The sequence below is a fragment of the Tachypleus tridentatus genome, chromosome 4, assembly GCF_004210375.1.
Source record: "Tachypleus tridentatus isolate NWPU-2018 chromosome 4, ASM421037v1, whole genome shotgun sequence".
Taxonomy (NCBI): domain Eukaryota; kingdom Metazoa; phylum Arthropoda; class Merostomata; order Xiphosura; family Limulidae; genus Tachypleus; species Tachypleus tridentatus.
This window is the reverse complement of record NC_134828.1, coordinates 70,458,990-70,475,382: the sequence shown is the minus strand read 5'-3', so window position 1 is coordinate 70,475,382 and position 16,393 is coordinate 70,458,990. Positions and strand designations below refer to the sequence as shown.

The 16,393-nt window shown below is 33.8% G+C and overlaps 1 protein-coding gene across 4 annotated transcripts in view; it reads left to right on the top strand.

Moving 5' to 3' along the window:
• Nucleotides 1-15,973, top strand: part of LOC143249396 (neuroglobin-like) — a 63,787-nt gene extending 47,814 nt beyond the window's left edge. For all 4 annotated transcript variants that reach the window (XM_076499182.1, XM_076499183.1, XM_076499185.1 and 1 more), the window contains 3 exons: nucleotides 8,400-8,570; nucleotides 11,069-11,129; nucleotides 13,043-15,973. In XM_076499182.1, coding sequence (XP_076355297.1) covers nucleotides 8,400-8,570; nucleotides 11,069-11,129; nucleotides 13,043-13,219 — 409 coding nt within the window. In that variant the 3' untranslated portion in view covers nucleotides 13,220-15,973. The remainder of the gene's footprint in view (nucleotides 1-8,399; nucleotides 8,571-11,068; nucleotides 11,130-13,042) is intronic.
• The last annotated feature ends 420 nt before the right edge of the window (nucleotides 15,974-16,393 follow it).

Here is a 16,393-nt window from a genome sequence, read left to right as displayed (position 1 = left end):
ACTATTTCTACATCACCACTAATTGTAGCTTTCTCTGCGTTCAGGTAGCAAACGCAAGAGATATACTTTAGAACCGTACATGAAATGACAAATTTAACACTCAACACATTAAACAATGTATTGAACAATGTCTTATGTTATATGGCTTGTTGAACATCACTTTGTTTGACGCTCAATACAAACAATATGTTTAAAAAGTTACAAATCGTTTAGGTTGCTAAGCACCACTTACTTTGATGTTCCATTCACGAAAGAACTCATTTAACTAAGATTATATTTCACATGACTTGCTGAACACAACATTCTTTCACGCTTAATATACGAAAGGGCATGTTGAACAAGGTTGTATATCACATGGCTTGCTAAAAATCGCCCTATTTGGCTCTCAAGATGAGTCTTGTTTCACATTCTACATATAATTCGATTTCATTTGATTTTCTAGTAGTATACCCGGGCACTACAGAAATCAATGTTTAACTTAGCTCGCATCACTAAATACGATTAGAACCTTTCAAATTGAAGCCGGATGTCATTAATCCAGTTTATTTGAGGCCTCTTTAAAGAAAAAATTCGGACATCAACAAAGAGGTAATAATAATATTATCAGTACCAAGATCTTAACCTATTATTGACCTATTATTTTGAAAACATTGAAGTATGTTTGTTTTTCAAACTTTGTTATTGTTTGTTTATAAATAACGACATTACACGATTCATTAAAAATGAGTAATAGGTAAAAATACGAGAAAGTTAAAGAGTTCGACATTACTATTTCAACTGTAAGTACAAAACAAAACAAACAATAAATTTTATTTTGTATAACTAAACGCGATGTGTTTTTGACGACATTTCATTTAACACGTATGTGTGTTTGTGAGCAGAAACAGAGACTAGTCCTTACAGATGGATTAGGTTTCATTAAAAGTACATGTACTCCATCACACCAGTAACAAACAAGTGAGAATAAGAGATGTAACTCGAGACTAGAATCACTACGTTTTTCAATGGTGTATAACATCGAGTTTATTGAAGAAAGGAAAGATTACATGCAATGTTTATCTGCAGTTCACTAAGCATTATCAAGTATAACAACAAATAACGAAAGATTCTAGCTTAAACGGTCAACTCCTCTCATGTGGACAAAGCGAATTAGGTTTCGCGATTTGGTATTTTTACCCTGAGTCACCTTGTGCAACACATGAGGTAAACAATCTGGTCAGAGTCCCTAAGTGACAGAACCAGAATCCTTTACTTCGAAACATTTACCGGAAGAAAGGTTTGTTTTGAAAGGTACACGGGGACTATCTGCGCTAGCCTTCCCTGATTTATGATAGCACTATATGACTAAATGGAAGGCAGCTAGTCATTATTACCCATCGCCAACTGTTGGGCTACTTACTCTTTTACCAATGAATAGTGGGATTGACCTAAACGTTATAACGTCCCATGTAAATAAGTTTTCAATGAAACTTTGTGATACAACTTCATGCCATATTTTTGACAAAGCATCTTTCATTCGCTCTCAAAAACACACCGTGGACTACAATAATAAACATGTCAAACCGAGAAATAACCACATAATCGTACACCACAACAATAAGCACGTCAAACTTAGAAATAACTCCACACCGTATACATCAATAATTGGAAGGTCACACCTGGGAATAACCACACATCATGCATTGCAGTTATGTCTATGTAAGATTTAAATATAACTGGAAAATATTATTATTTTACTAAACTGTCTTAATGAACTGTTTGTTGCACGTTTGTTGCAGAATTTTATGTTTGTGATTTACCCTTCACTCTTCTGGGCAACTAACTTTAAAGTTATGTGCATAACAAGATTATTTTGTGATCTTAATACAAGAGACTGTAGAAGAAAATCCACACAATTAAATGGTTGGGTTGAAGAAGGTTGTAAATATAGGGTGGTTTTAAGAATACCATTACCAATAAGTATTAGATTTAAGATCGTTGTAAGTTCTTAGTTCTTTCAGAGATTAACATTTTATTATTTTAAAATATGTTTATAACCAAGGCTTCAAAAATCCAAAAGCAAAGTTTCAGTGGCGTTGCATAATAAAATGATAAATTTGATGTCTAAATAAAGTACTAGACAACTATGCATTTAACAAATATTGTTACAGAATAAAATAGATTATACGTGATAAACTAACAATAAAAATTCATGTGTGCGACCATTCAAAAGCACTATGAATCTTGTGTTAAGAGACTTTTAGGTATAACCATCATAGTTTTAATGCCCTCAAAACTGAGAGCATGGATGGTGATTTACAGAAAATCACGGCTCTAGTCTTGAACCTCCCGACAAACAACTAGCATTCTAGCCCCCTAGGAAATGTTTTTGCCGATACTTTACGACATAATAGAGGAGTCAATGTACTAAGTTAGCCTTAAAACACTGATGAGTTGCTAGTGAAATAAATTTATTTTGAACATTAAGCTTCAGTGATACACACATAGGAATGACGTTAGATCAAACTGGAGAGAAAGGAACTATTCAAGAAGATAATTCATCTTAAACCGTTTTGAAAAAGAGAATTGCATAAAGGAGACTAACCATTTGTTTGTGATGTAAGTGACAAGCAGTAGAAAGTTTGCATCTTTTGCTAATGTCGCCAACCTAGTTTCATATATATATATTTCATTCAGTAAGAAATGGACTTATGTAATGTAGTAATGGTCTATATATAGCGGTACCATCACTATATTTTTGTTTGCATTATTTTTGTGGTTTTTATTTGCATAAATATGTCAATGCATTAAATTGTTATTCTAAAATATCGCAAAAAGCAGTAGAGCTAAACCTGTGACAGTTCTTGATATCTGCACAAAACACTCATTAGAGATGGGGAGAACAATTGTGGCGTATAATGTGAAGAGAAGATATGACGTCTCAGTGTATCTATATCCACAAACTCCACTATAGAGTGTGGAGAGTTTGATGCTAGATGTAACCGCAGTTTTATGGCTACTACTTATCAATTTTTTCTCCGAAAAGTCCAATACAACCATTCTTTTTCAAGCCAACCAAATCTCATCGTGTGATATAAATGTAATGAAAATGATTGTGTACAATGTCAAATGGGAGTCACTCAGTCTGGAACCATTTTATTGTTGATTCTCATAGTGTAGGGCCCGACATGGTCAAGTGGGTTAAGGCGTTCGAGTCGTAATCCGAGGATCGCGGGTTCGAATCCCCGTCGCACCAAACATGCTCGTCCTTTCAGCCGTGGGGGTGTTATAATGTGATGGTCAATCCAACTCTTCGTTAGTAAGAAGAGTAGCCCAAGAGATGGCGGTGAGTGATAATGACTAGCCTTCCCTCTAGTCTTACACTGCTAAATTACAGACGACTAACGCAGATAGTTCTCGTGTACTTTGCGTGAAATTGAAAAGAACATTTTAACCATACATATTTAAGCTCTATTTAACTATAAAATAAGTTTATTGTATATTTACTTTAAATAAATCTGATATTCCATGAAGTTATTAGTATTCACGTTCCTTTTTACTCTTTACGAGAGTCAGTTTTTTTTTTCATCATAAATCTTGAAATAAAGTCTGAAAAATTACCATATGAAAAACAGCTATCTTTGAAATTGTTATGTGACAGTAGATATACTGTCGTTCACTCTCTCGGTTGTAGTTACTAAATGACTAGTTTAACAGGATTGTTATATACACAATATACTTATATCACGGAAGTAAAAATCATTAAGTCGATAGGACTATGATGTATTATACAGATTACCACTTTTACTTGCAAGCCTTTTTTGCATTAAATAATAAAGTTTAATTATAATTACGTAATCCTTAGATTAATTTTGCTGTAATTACATTTGTTTGCTATTTGTGTGACTTTCATGAGTCTAAATATTAACTTTGCTTTACCTTAGCAGGCTAGAACTGTGTTGGCATTATTTTAATCGTGATAACCTTATCAAAATATGGAATGACATTTGAACATTTGGAAGGTATACATTAATCACTTTTACAGTCGTTTGTCGATACAGGGCGATGCAAAAATCGTGCATCACCATTCTCTTAAGCCCCATCCTTTCTATGTTGTTGTTTTGTTTTAGTAACTGTTTTTTGTTTGTTTTTAAAATTGGTTTTCATCTTATTAACCCTGGAGAAACGTGTTAATCCTTGAGATATTGACAGCTGTAAGAGAAGGTTTGTTTGCTTAGGATTTTTGCACAAAACTACATAAGAGCTATTCGCTCATAGCCGTCTCTAAATTTGAGCTTAGAGTTGTAAATTAGAGGGAAGACAATTCGTCAACAGCCCGCGCTGTCAGCTCTTGGGTCACTCATGTCTTACCAAATAGTGGGACTTGACCATCACTCTTACAGTGTATCCACAGCCTCAGAGTGCGGAGTGTGTATTTAAGGCGACAGGACGCAAATCAAGAACCTCCTGATCCATAATCACTAACTCTAAACTTTTGGTTTGATTGTAGTTAAGCAGAAAATTACACAAGGGGGTATCTGTGTTTTGCCCACCACGGTTTCTAGCGTTGTAAGACTGAAGACATACCGCTATGCTAATGGGAGACCACGCTTAACTACAGTCAGTTCTGTAAGTACAATGTTTCACAAGATTTGCATCACCCTGTAGTGTAAGATGAGTTTGTACCTGTAAGGCCTAAACAAAACTTGTTTAACCTATAAGTAAACAGTTAGTTGACGAATACCGTTATTAATTTCATAGATAATAGAATCGTCACAGCCAGGTGTTATGGTGCTCGACTCGCAATCTGAGAGTCGCTGGTTCGAATCCCCGTTACACCAAACATGCTTGCCCTTTCAGCCGTGGGGGAGTTATAAAGTTACGGTCAGTCCCACTATTCGTTGGTAAAAGAGTAACTTACGAGTCGGCGGTAGGTATTGATGACTGGCTGCCTTTCCTCTAGTCTTACACTGCTAAATTAGGAACGGTTAGCGCAGATAGGTCTCGTGTAGTGCTGCGCGAAATTCAAAACAAAACCATTTAAATAAGCTAATTTTATTAATTTTTAGACGTACGTGTACTTTGCATCTAAATTATTTATAAGCTTAAACTATTAGAGAAGTTAAATTCATATAAAACATCAAATACATTTCACGTTATTTACTAAAGTTAACTCGATTACAAGTCCTGCAAGTGTACCTAGACATATTGATTTCTCAAATAGGTTTACTCGCTAAGACCTTAGAGACAATAAGAAACACTTGGCCCAAAAATTATGTAAATTGTGTTAAGTATTATAATTTATCTCTGACAAACCTTCACGTCCCCGCTGGGACAGCGTTAAATCTTCGGATTTGCAACGCGAAAATCAGGGGTTCGATTTTTCTTGGTTGACACAGCAGGTAGCCCGATGTGGATTTGCTGTAAGAAAACAAACACTAATCTCCAATTTATTATGTTAGGTACGTTACGTGTTACGATTTCAAATAGTCCAGCATGGCCAGGTCGTTAAAACACTCGAATCGGTTCTCGGGTTCGAACCCCTTTCAAACCAAACATACTTGCCCTTTCAGCGTGAGGATGTCTATAATGTGATGGTTAATCCCACTATTCGTTGCTAAAATAGTATCCCAAAAGCTGGCGGTGGGTGGTGATGACTAGCTGCCTTCCCTTTTGTCTTACGCTGGTAAATTAGGAATGGCGAGCGCAGAGAGCCTTCATGTAGCTTTGCAAGAAATTAAAAACAAATAAACTATTTCAAATAATCAGAAATTTGAATTAAATATTGATAGGTATGACATTTATGATATTTGCCATGAAGATTGATACACATAATTTTCTTTCTCTTGAGAAAAATTATTTAAATATACAAAAAAAACAATTCAATTTATAACAACGATTATCACAAGTACTTAATACAAATAATTATTTACATACAAAACTTTTACAAACTTACAAACAATATTCGGTCTTTTATCTGATCTCTAACTTATATTTTATCAACGGTTCAAGTCCATGAGACGTAAATTACTTTTAAGTTGATACTCTGATATACTTCACTTGACAGAAATGCTAGCTAGCTGTATTTTTATTTGGCCTAACGCGGTTTACAAGCTTACTTTTCACAGGGAAAAATAGAGATCTAACGTTTACATTTAATTTTCTGAAGTTGAACAGTTCGTAATGTTCGAAATCTGTAAACGTTCCTGATCAAATTCTATACTTTTCCGATTAATAAACATTAATCACAATTATAGCTTCCAAGGCTTGTACTATACTGAATGTAGCTGACAAACAATATAAAACTGTCTCTCTGCGTCTTGTGATAACTTGCTTTTATGTACAAGTCACGCGAGATTCTCGAACGTTTAAAAATGACGGAAGACATGCTAGTATTTTCGTAAACCACATATTGTAGATTCTTGCTCTCAATTATATTCTACGAATTTAGAGAACAGGCGGGACTTGCGAAATACACATCCAGCAATAAGTAAATGTACTGAAATAAAATAAATGTATTACAGTACATCTGTTACAATAATTATTGTTTGTTATTTGTTGTCGATTTATAATCCAAAATGTATATGAAATTCAATAAGAAGCACACAACAGTTAGTTATACCGTCTAATTAAAAATCTAGCTTAAAAATAATTTTATGATAAAATTTTGAATCATCGTATAATTAAATTTTTCCTTGATAAAAAACATATAAAAATATACGTATATACATATATAAGGTAATTGCATTTTCATGAGATTTACCCAAGTAATTTAAAATATTTAGAAGGTTATTTGATTCCAGAAAAACAATAGTATAGTTATTCTATCGTAATTTCAATAACATTATTCGCTCTATTTTTGTAAAGTGTGTGTGTGTGTGTTTTTCTTATAGCAAAACCACATCGGGCCATCTGCTATGTCCACCGAGGGGAACAGAACCCCTGATTTTATCCTTGTAAATCCATAGACTTACCGCTGTCCCAGCGGGTAACAACTTTTACAGATGGCATATAAATATATTATTTTCATAATTATTTTCACCCAACTAAACACATTTCTCAAATCATAGCCGAGCATTATTGTTTTCATCTTAACTGTGTTTTTATATTTAAATGTTGCACTTGCATTGTATTTATATGTTGTTGCTATTCTGAAAGGTGTATTGAAATGTTATTATTACATTAAATAGCTTACGTGTACGTATTTGGGGGGCCTGGCATGGCCAAGCGCGTAAGGCGTGCGACTCGTAATCCGAGGGTCGCAGGTTCGAATCCCCATCGCACCAAACATGCTCACCCTTTCAGCCGTGGGGACGTTATAATGTTAATGTCAATCCCACTATTCGTTGGTAAAAGAATAGCCTAAGAGTTGGCGGTGGGTGGTGATGACTAGCTGCCTTCCCTCTAGTCTTACACTGCTAAATTAGGGACGGCTAGCACAGATAGCCCTCGAGTAGCTTTGTGCGAAATTCCAAAACAAACAAACGTATTTGGTATACTTTGTGTCTGTTGTGCAGTCTTATTAAATTTCACAGCATTCTTGTTATTGTTGTTTGTGCGTGGTTTTATGGTTATATCATACTAATAAACACCAATTACGTTATAAACGTTGTATCAGTTTTATCTTATTTTTTGTATACTACGTTCTTCTATTGTGTTCTACACTGATAGAGCCTCAGTATTTTGTATAATATAAATATACATTCTCTTTTTTTTCTTCTCTTTCGGTTCTGTTGATACGCACTTGCACTCTGTATTATATCGATGCATTCTTATTACTCGGTGTGTTATATTGGTTTCTTTCTATAACAGTATAGTATAGTATTGTCATAGTATAATGTGTAACCTTCTCTTCCGACCGTGTGTAATGCCCATGTTCTTTCCACTGTATGGTTTGGAATACGCTTTTTTTCTTGTGCAGTATGAATGTTTCCTGTTAATGCGTAATATGTAGCATGTTAATGTGTAGTATGTAGTATGTGTGTTTTTTCAGTGTAGTTTATAGCATGCTCTTCTTGCTGTATGTGATATGCTGATAAGTTATTGTTTATTTCTAAGACGCGCATCATAATTTGATGACTTACCAATAGTTTGATTCAGACGAAACCCAAGCCATGTGTTTTTTTTCATGACTTAGGTAGTGTGATAAAACAGGAGGGAAGAATTCATTCTTCAAGTTCTGCTTCAATAGATGATTCAGTTGCAAACACGTAATACGTTTGTGTGAGTTTGTAAGAGTGGTTTTTAAATAAAAGTTTGCAAAATTTAGTTTTGACTGTGTATTTAATACGTTTAAATTATTACAGTATTATCTGAAAATACAAGACGAAACTCAATAAAATAATTTTTCTTTAATGAATTTTGAGTAGTAATCAATCACACTTATTTTTATCTTACTCTAACTGATCGATTTTCTTCAGGTTATTTCAAGAAAACGAAGACTTAATCGCCTTATTCGAAAAGTTCCAGTACCTTCGAACACAGGAGTCACAACTGGAGAGTCTTGAGTTGGCCCAGCATGCATCCATTGTCATGGCAACACTAGATGAAGGAATACGTTCCTTGGATAAAGTTGACTATTTCATTGATTACACTGGTCAACAAAGTTTTTGTTGCATTTATATCAAACACTTGGTATTACATAATTTCTTGCCCTGATTTCAGATCTGAAGTTAGTTTTTTCCTCAGTGCTCTACTTTTTTTGCAATCAAGGTATTTGAAAATCTCAAAATTTCGTCATCATCACATTGACGTCGTAGTCTATCATGAAAAATATGTGATAAAACTCTTTAATATAGCTGGGTAATAAAAAAGAAAATGCAAGATAGTATAAATGTATTCAAGTTATTTATATAAATTCAATTTTATATCAAGTTATAATTCAATTTATTTGTATAAAACTGATTAGTAGATAAGACACTTGCTACTATGAGGAGGCAAAGCTCAATTGCAGTCTACTCAGGCATGAATTTCCGCTTGTAGTTCTTGCGTTTGTGGACTGTCTCAGGGCATTCTCGTTTAATGCTCCAGCAGTAATCTGCCATCATATGTTTGTCCCATCTCCCTTGGTGACGCTCTTCCATGGTCTTGAGGTCCTGATGGAACCGCTTGCCTTGCTCGTCACTTACAGCTCCTGGGTTCTCAGGGAATCTATCAAGATGACTGTACAGGTAATGGAGTTTGACACTCATGTTACATCCAAGATCGCAAAAAGCTGACAACATATTCGCTACAAGGGTTTCATAGTTGTCAGCTTTTTTATTGCCGAGAAAGTTTGCCATCACCGCCACAAATGAAAGCCATGCAGTCCTTTCCGTGTCGTTCATTTTTCTGGCAAATTCTTGATCACGCACAAGTGCACGAATCTGTGGTCCATCAAAAACACCTGCCTTGATCTTCTCGAAGGACAAACCAGGGAGCACAGAAAATATGTGTTGTAAGCATTCACCGTCAGTATTCAACGCCTTCATAAACTGTTTCATCAAGCCCAGCTTGATATGGAGAGGAGGAAATATGATCTTTTCTCGACTGACAATTGGATCGTTGACAATATTTGGCATATCAGCCTTCAGAGTCTCACGTATGGGCCACTCCTTCTGGTTCCAGTGCTTTTCTCGAGCTCGGCTGTCCCACATGCAAAGATAGCAGGGGTACTTTGTAAATCCTCTTTGTTGACCTAGGAGGAAATTAACTATTTTGAGGTCCACACAAATTGTCCAGTTGTGCTCGTGGTATTTTAGTAGGTCAATCATAGTCTTAATGTCATTATATTCCTCTCGTAAATACACAGAGTGTCCAATTGGAACATCTGCATAGACATTGTCATTATGAAGTAGAACGCACTTCAAACTTTGCTTAGAACAATCTAGAAATAATCGCCAGTCATTTGGATGGTATACTGGCATTTCTAATTCCTGGAGAAGACCTGAGATATTATGACAATAAACAAACATATCCTCTTCTGTAAAAAATGGCACAAAAGCCTGCTCCCGATTTTAGAAGTATGACACTTTAGTTGTATGGTTCAGCTGATTCTTTTCTTGCATCCTGGAAGCTAACACTTAAGCTGCATTTTTTGGAGAGACCCAAATCACGCACAAGGTCATTCAACTCTGGCTGGCTAAACTGTTGAGGAGTTAATGACTGTGGGGTCTCATAAGAAGGATCGCCAGATTCTGAAAGTATTTCTTGAGTTTCATCAGCAGTCTCTTGCTCTTGGTCACTACCCACATCTTCACATGGAAGAAATCCTTTAAAAAGTGGGATTGGGAGCTCATCAGAGTGCAGAGCAGGTCGGATTGCTGAGGGGATACTAGGATATGAGATTTTGTGTCTGTTTTTCTTGCCAATGCCCTTTGTATTGACCAGACAAAAATAGCAGTCAGTTGTGTGGTCCATCGGTTCTTGCCAGGTCATGGGAATTCCGAAAAGGTAAACCCTTACGTTTCTCTTTTGTCCAGTCACGCAGCATTTCCTCGCAGTTATGACACACAATATGTGAAGCCCATTTCTTGTCTTGGTCACCAAGAGCAAGTCCAAAGTACGCTTTATAAGCACACCTCACAAACGATGTTATATTACGCCTTTGACGAATAAGCGTGAAGCATCCACAAATATAACAGAAAGCGTCCGGCTTGTTCTCACATTGACGTCTCCTTGTAGCCATGATCAGATCTGAAACAAAATCAAAACAATTTTAATATCTCTGTTGATAACATAAACGTGTAAGTAATTAACACGTTTCCTGCGATGGGACCCACCGGTGTCCCACTATTGTCTTACCTTCAACTAAGTTGCAGGCTAGAGACAAGTGTAACGACAACCTCACGTTATCATAGCTCATGCAGCACTGAAGCTGTCAGATGTACAAGAGCATCGCAGCAGTTGCCGGTTTGTCAATATAGGCATCGCAGGAAACGTGTTAATTTGACCACAAACGGCTAGAATGAAAAACTTAAAATTGCATTAAAACTAGAGCATGTAGAGCTGAACCGTTTTCATATTTGAATTTAGCAGGTCACAAAGAATAAGAATGAGTAACAAAATCTTATGCAACTGAGATTTCGAAAAAATTTGTTGACCTGTGTTATCTTCATTCGGTGGGAAAGTTGCATACGAAAATTTCAGGATTCAAAAAGGAAAACTTTTGGGTACTGTGTTTAGTTCAGTTCATCAAATACACATTGTAAATATGCGGATTTAGTTTCTGCACACAAAACTAAACGCATAATTTTGTTCACTTCTTGGATAAAAGGCTTAGCTCTAACAATACCTAGCCCTTTTAGCACATCTTTTTACAGAAACAAATACGTAATGCAGTTCATTTAAAGAAATGAGAGCATTCATTATCAAGCATCAAAACTGCAACGTGTTTATCATATAAAACGAACCGATCAAATATTGCAAGCTTGGAATATCCAAAACCTCCAAATTATTAGAACACACACAACTTGTAGAACATTTAAGAACACAATATAAACATTTTTGAAATAATTATCCGATACAAAATAACATATTTCTAGAACCCAATGTAGCTAATGACTTATTTAAAAGTTTAAGGCATTACAAACGACAATTTTAATAATTGTTAGTATCATAAGCTGGTAATCACAGGTTTATAATTTAATCTGGTAATAAGTTAGGAACCATAGGTGTTTTTATTTCCAGAAATATCATTATTTTGGCGTGATATCTTAAGAAAACGGTCATCATAACCTGTTGTTCATTTACAATGATACTAAAACTGAATTTTTAAGAAAGTAAAATCTCAAAGAAGGTGGTTCAAACTTCCTTTTAAGCACAGTAACCCATAACCTTTTTAGACTCCATTATAAATTCTACAAAAATAAAATTATATAACCTATTCATTTGCACATTTCATCTTTAGTCAGCAAATTTCGTTTCTTTCCAAACGTCCTGGAAGTTGAAATGTAATTTCAAAATATTTTTATTTGAATCAGTATTTTTGATTAAAACAAAGAAAAAACAATTGCAGTGTAAAAACATCCAATTGAAAATGCTCATCAAGTCAGAGAGAGAAAGCAAATTGTGCAGAATGACGAAAAAGAGCAAATGTTGAAGACACATTGGTAGCAAATATTTTACAATTATTTGATTAAACAAATCGAATACCGGATAATTCCCTCACTATATTGTGCTTTTTTGTTATTTTGAGTTCCTTCTTTCTTTTATTAGCGATGGTAAAAGTGCTATTGATTCGAATAACAATTATTTAAATTGTGTATTATCAAAAATTAACTGTTCAAATTACAAGCGGTCTTCTGACATCTTGATAATTGTCATTAGTAGATTTGGATTTTTCGGAACTATAATGGAACTTACGCACAATAAAATGGGCATCATAATACTTACATACTGCATGACAATTCACAAACGTTACAAAAATATACCTGTCATATGCATATATATTTAATTTGAAGAAAATTCATATTTTAAAAGATCGATGTAAGTTTCAGTACACTGAACGTAATTGTTCATTGAAAGTTGCGCTTTTTTTATAGAAACTAGTTACGAGTATCCGTTTAAAACGCGAGAACTATAAACGACAAAACTAAATAATGTAACTCTTCTTCCTTTTTTTTGTTATTAGATCTTTAATTACCTTATTTGAAGCTAATTACATATCCTGCTTTGTGGAATGTAATAATTAACTTATTCAACTGAATAAGTAATTGTATCCTTAAATTCAAAGCCAAATCTACATTAAAAACTTAAAATGTATTGCATTTTATATTATTTTTGTACCGCTTCTCGGACAAAAATCCTAAACAAAATAATCCATGTACACTATCGGATAGTTTTCAGTTACCATACAAAAAATTACTAAACGATCCAACCAGGCAACTCTGGGTAATGGATACTAATACATACCCACGCAGATACACGCATACATGCTCATAATGGACCATTCTTATAATAAGAAAATATATTTTCATTTCTTAAAGAAATGATGTTTTTATCTATAAATTGTTTAGAAAGTTAAAGATAATAACAAAAGTACAAGTTTAAAGTTCTGTTCTTCATAAGACGTTTCTGCTTTCAGAGAATCGAAGAGCCGTTCCTTGCAGCTGTCAAAGAGACTTTAGGAGATCGGTACACTGAAAACATGGAGAATATTTATAAAATTACCATTCGTTTTATCCTGGAAACATTGACCAGAGGCTTTGAACTGGGTGAAGAAGACACCAAGAAAAACGATGTACTGTCAAATAGCATTTAATGGTCAAAAGGAAAACAATATTTTGTAAATTTACAGTTGCTGGCAATTATGTCTTTATCTATAAACACCCGTCCGCGATCATTTGGAAAAAAATACAAAGGTCAGAGCCAAATTTGAAAAATACCTTGACTTTGGTAGGAAGGTACCAGAAAGTTGTGTTTTAAGGAAAAACAATATGTGACATATTATTATCACAAGACAAGGAATAAAGTCAGTGAAGAGTGCTCTCTGGCGAGGTATCGACATATTTACTTTATTTGACCTCCAATAAATGAAGTGCATTTTGAGAGATTAAGGTTCATGACTATAAATTCTTTGGAATCGAGGAACTGGTGAAACAAGGAACATTATCATCTTAAATCTTGCTGCCAACGTGACATGACTTTCCATCAACTGGCTTGCTTTGTGCTGTATCAGATGTTTATGTACATTAATATTTTGATGAATCTTGTTCGAGATCTGTGTGTAAAATTCACCAGGCATGTTTGGTTGCAAATGCTAGGTTTAAGTAACACTTCTAACTATTGTTTCGTTTAACTGAAAAGCGACGTTCAACCTTAATTAAGCTAGTATCATGTACTAACCTTACCGATGTTGAAAAGACACACTTCTGTCGCAAGTTTCAGGAGAGTGCTATAAAATATACAAAGTTTAAAACGCAGCGTTGCCATTTATATTTGGTGACACTAAACAAATAGGTTTCTATAACGTTTAGATTTACTGTAATATAGGTGACGATCTACATAAAAAAAAGTCGTTATAACCATAAATTTGTCAGAAGCCTAAATCTATATATTATTTTAGAATATCTAGAACATATGAGTATTTTTCTAAAGAGATTTCTTAGGTTTCTACAGTTTTCTGAAACAAATATATTTCTTAACTTAAAATCGTGCCATATATAAATGACACAACCTTCTTGAATACTTGATCATCCCTACCACGTTAGATAAATAAACGTCAGTAAACAATCAACATCTTCTGATTTCCACAGTGTCTAAACAAAATGGAGATGTTGTTTAACAGGAAGTAACTTTTAGCCTAAATACTAAAACTGGAAATTATTTTCTAGCTTCTCCATTAACTTAAAAAAAATCTAATTTTCCTGTCTTATGATAAATGAAAAATCGTTTGAAAAATGTTTTTAATTACACGAATTATTTTATTGGAGTTATTTTTCATCAGATGTCGTGGTTTATAAAATTCTGCTTGTCTGTTCTTAACTTTTAATTACAACACTGCATTGCATTTACGTTCTAGATTGCATCAGTAAAATATTACAACAAGCAAACCTCGTTCATCATTAATTAATGTTGTTTCACAAAACGTGAGAAGAACGGTTTGGATAAAAGATAATAAAAAATAAGTTGACACTTCTAAATGAAAATTGCATATATATATATTTTGTTTTACAACGTTTCGGTCAAAATACCTACGTCAGGCAAGGTCTTTACTCTCAGTTTATTCATTATTACCTTCGTCAGGCAAGGTCTTTACTCTCACTTTAGTCATTATTATCCTTTATACAAACTGTTTATCTTAATCTATACAGTAATATTTTTCCTCCAAAACAGTTTTGCGATTACCTATTACTATTCGACGTAACGAGATGTTTCTTTTTATGCTAACGAATATGATTATTAAAAACTGATAACTTTTTTTTATGTAGGCCTGGAAAATACATTTTATATACAAGGTGGAATAAACACGATTAACAACCTGTTTCATATAGAACGTAGTTTAAGTATCGGTTATTAACAAACAGTAATTAAAATGTTTTCAACTGTATTTTATAGTAAACGTGTAATGGCAACTGTACCAACCGTATAGTATGTTTGCCTCCACCGTGCACATGGTGTTTGTGGAAAAAAGAAAAAAAAATACTTCTTTTGAAAACAGTGAAAATAAAAATTAACTTTCGTGTTTTATATATAATAAATAAGAAATCGCTTTAAAATTATTGTTATAAATTTACAAAATGTGTGACAAGAAAGGGAAGAAATATATATGTAGGATACCAGCTTTACTGGATAAATCCATGAATCAGTAATATGTCTTTATGATAAAAATGATTCTTAATATTATCAATAATTTCTAATTTCTTTTAATCTAAAACCCTTACACCTAAACATTTTGTCTGAAATAGTGCCAACTAGTAGGAAAAAGTGAAATTGTCCGTAATGTAAAGTTTTATCACCAAAGGATATAATATTTTTTCTTAACTTGAGAAAATATATCCTGTATTAATATACATTTTGTCTTCACATTATAGTGCCTATTCTCTAAAATACCTTGGTAAACAAAAATCCTTAGATGGAGTAGAAAATTCATATTTTATTCTACAGTTCATCAAATGGAAAGTTTCAATGAACATTGTTTGGAAATTAATAAATGACCATTTCTCCTCTGAAACTATCTATATCCGTACTTTCAAGGTATTGTTTGACCCCGTGCGCGTGAGGCCATTTATTTTCCACAACGTTTGTCTTTCTTCTTCCTTGAGTGTTTTCTGTTAATTGGTATGTAAAACATGGCTAATTTTGACACGCCCTTTATAACTAGTATCTTTAAAATTTTCATTCATTATGTGGTGGAAGGACAGTGTTCAGAAAATGACACGTAGTTAGCACTTTATACAAAAACGTAAAAATCTGCAGTACTCTGACTAACCTCTTTGTTGTTGTTTTTTTTTAGAGTGTACGTATCATTAGCGTGAAATAAAATCGAGCTTTTGTGTTTACTTCAAACATAAAAGTTGGTAGTCATCTCATTGCTGTCTGCGTAAAGTAGATATGAATATGAATAATCACTATACGTCAACATAAAAAAAGAGATTACTTCAACACCAACAATGAACGATATATCCAAACACATTGCCAACATATGAAAACTGCAACTTCAATGCTAACAATGGAAGATAAACGAAAACAATAACTTCAATACCAACAATGAAGGATGTATTTACTCTTAATGTCAAAATAAGAAAACAATTACTTCGACATCATTAATAGACAATGTATTCAATAACGAAGTTAAACTAAGAAACCAATAACTTCAACATCAACTTAAGTTCAATGTTGCATGGATGAACTTTATTGTAATTCAATTGCTGTTGTATGCTTGATTTTTTATAACAATTTATTTCCAGCATGGGGGTATAACAGTATTCAACAT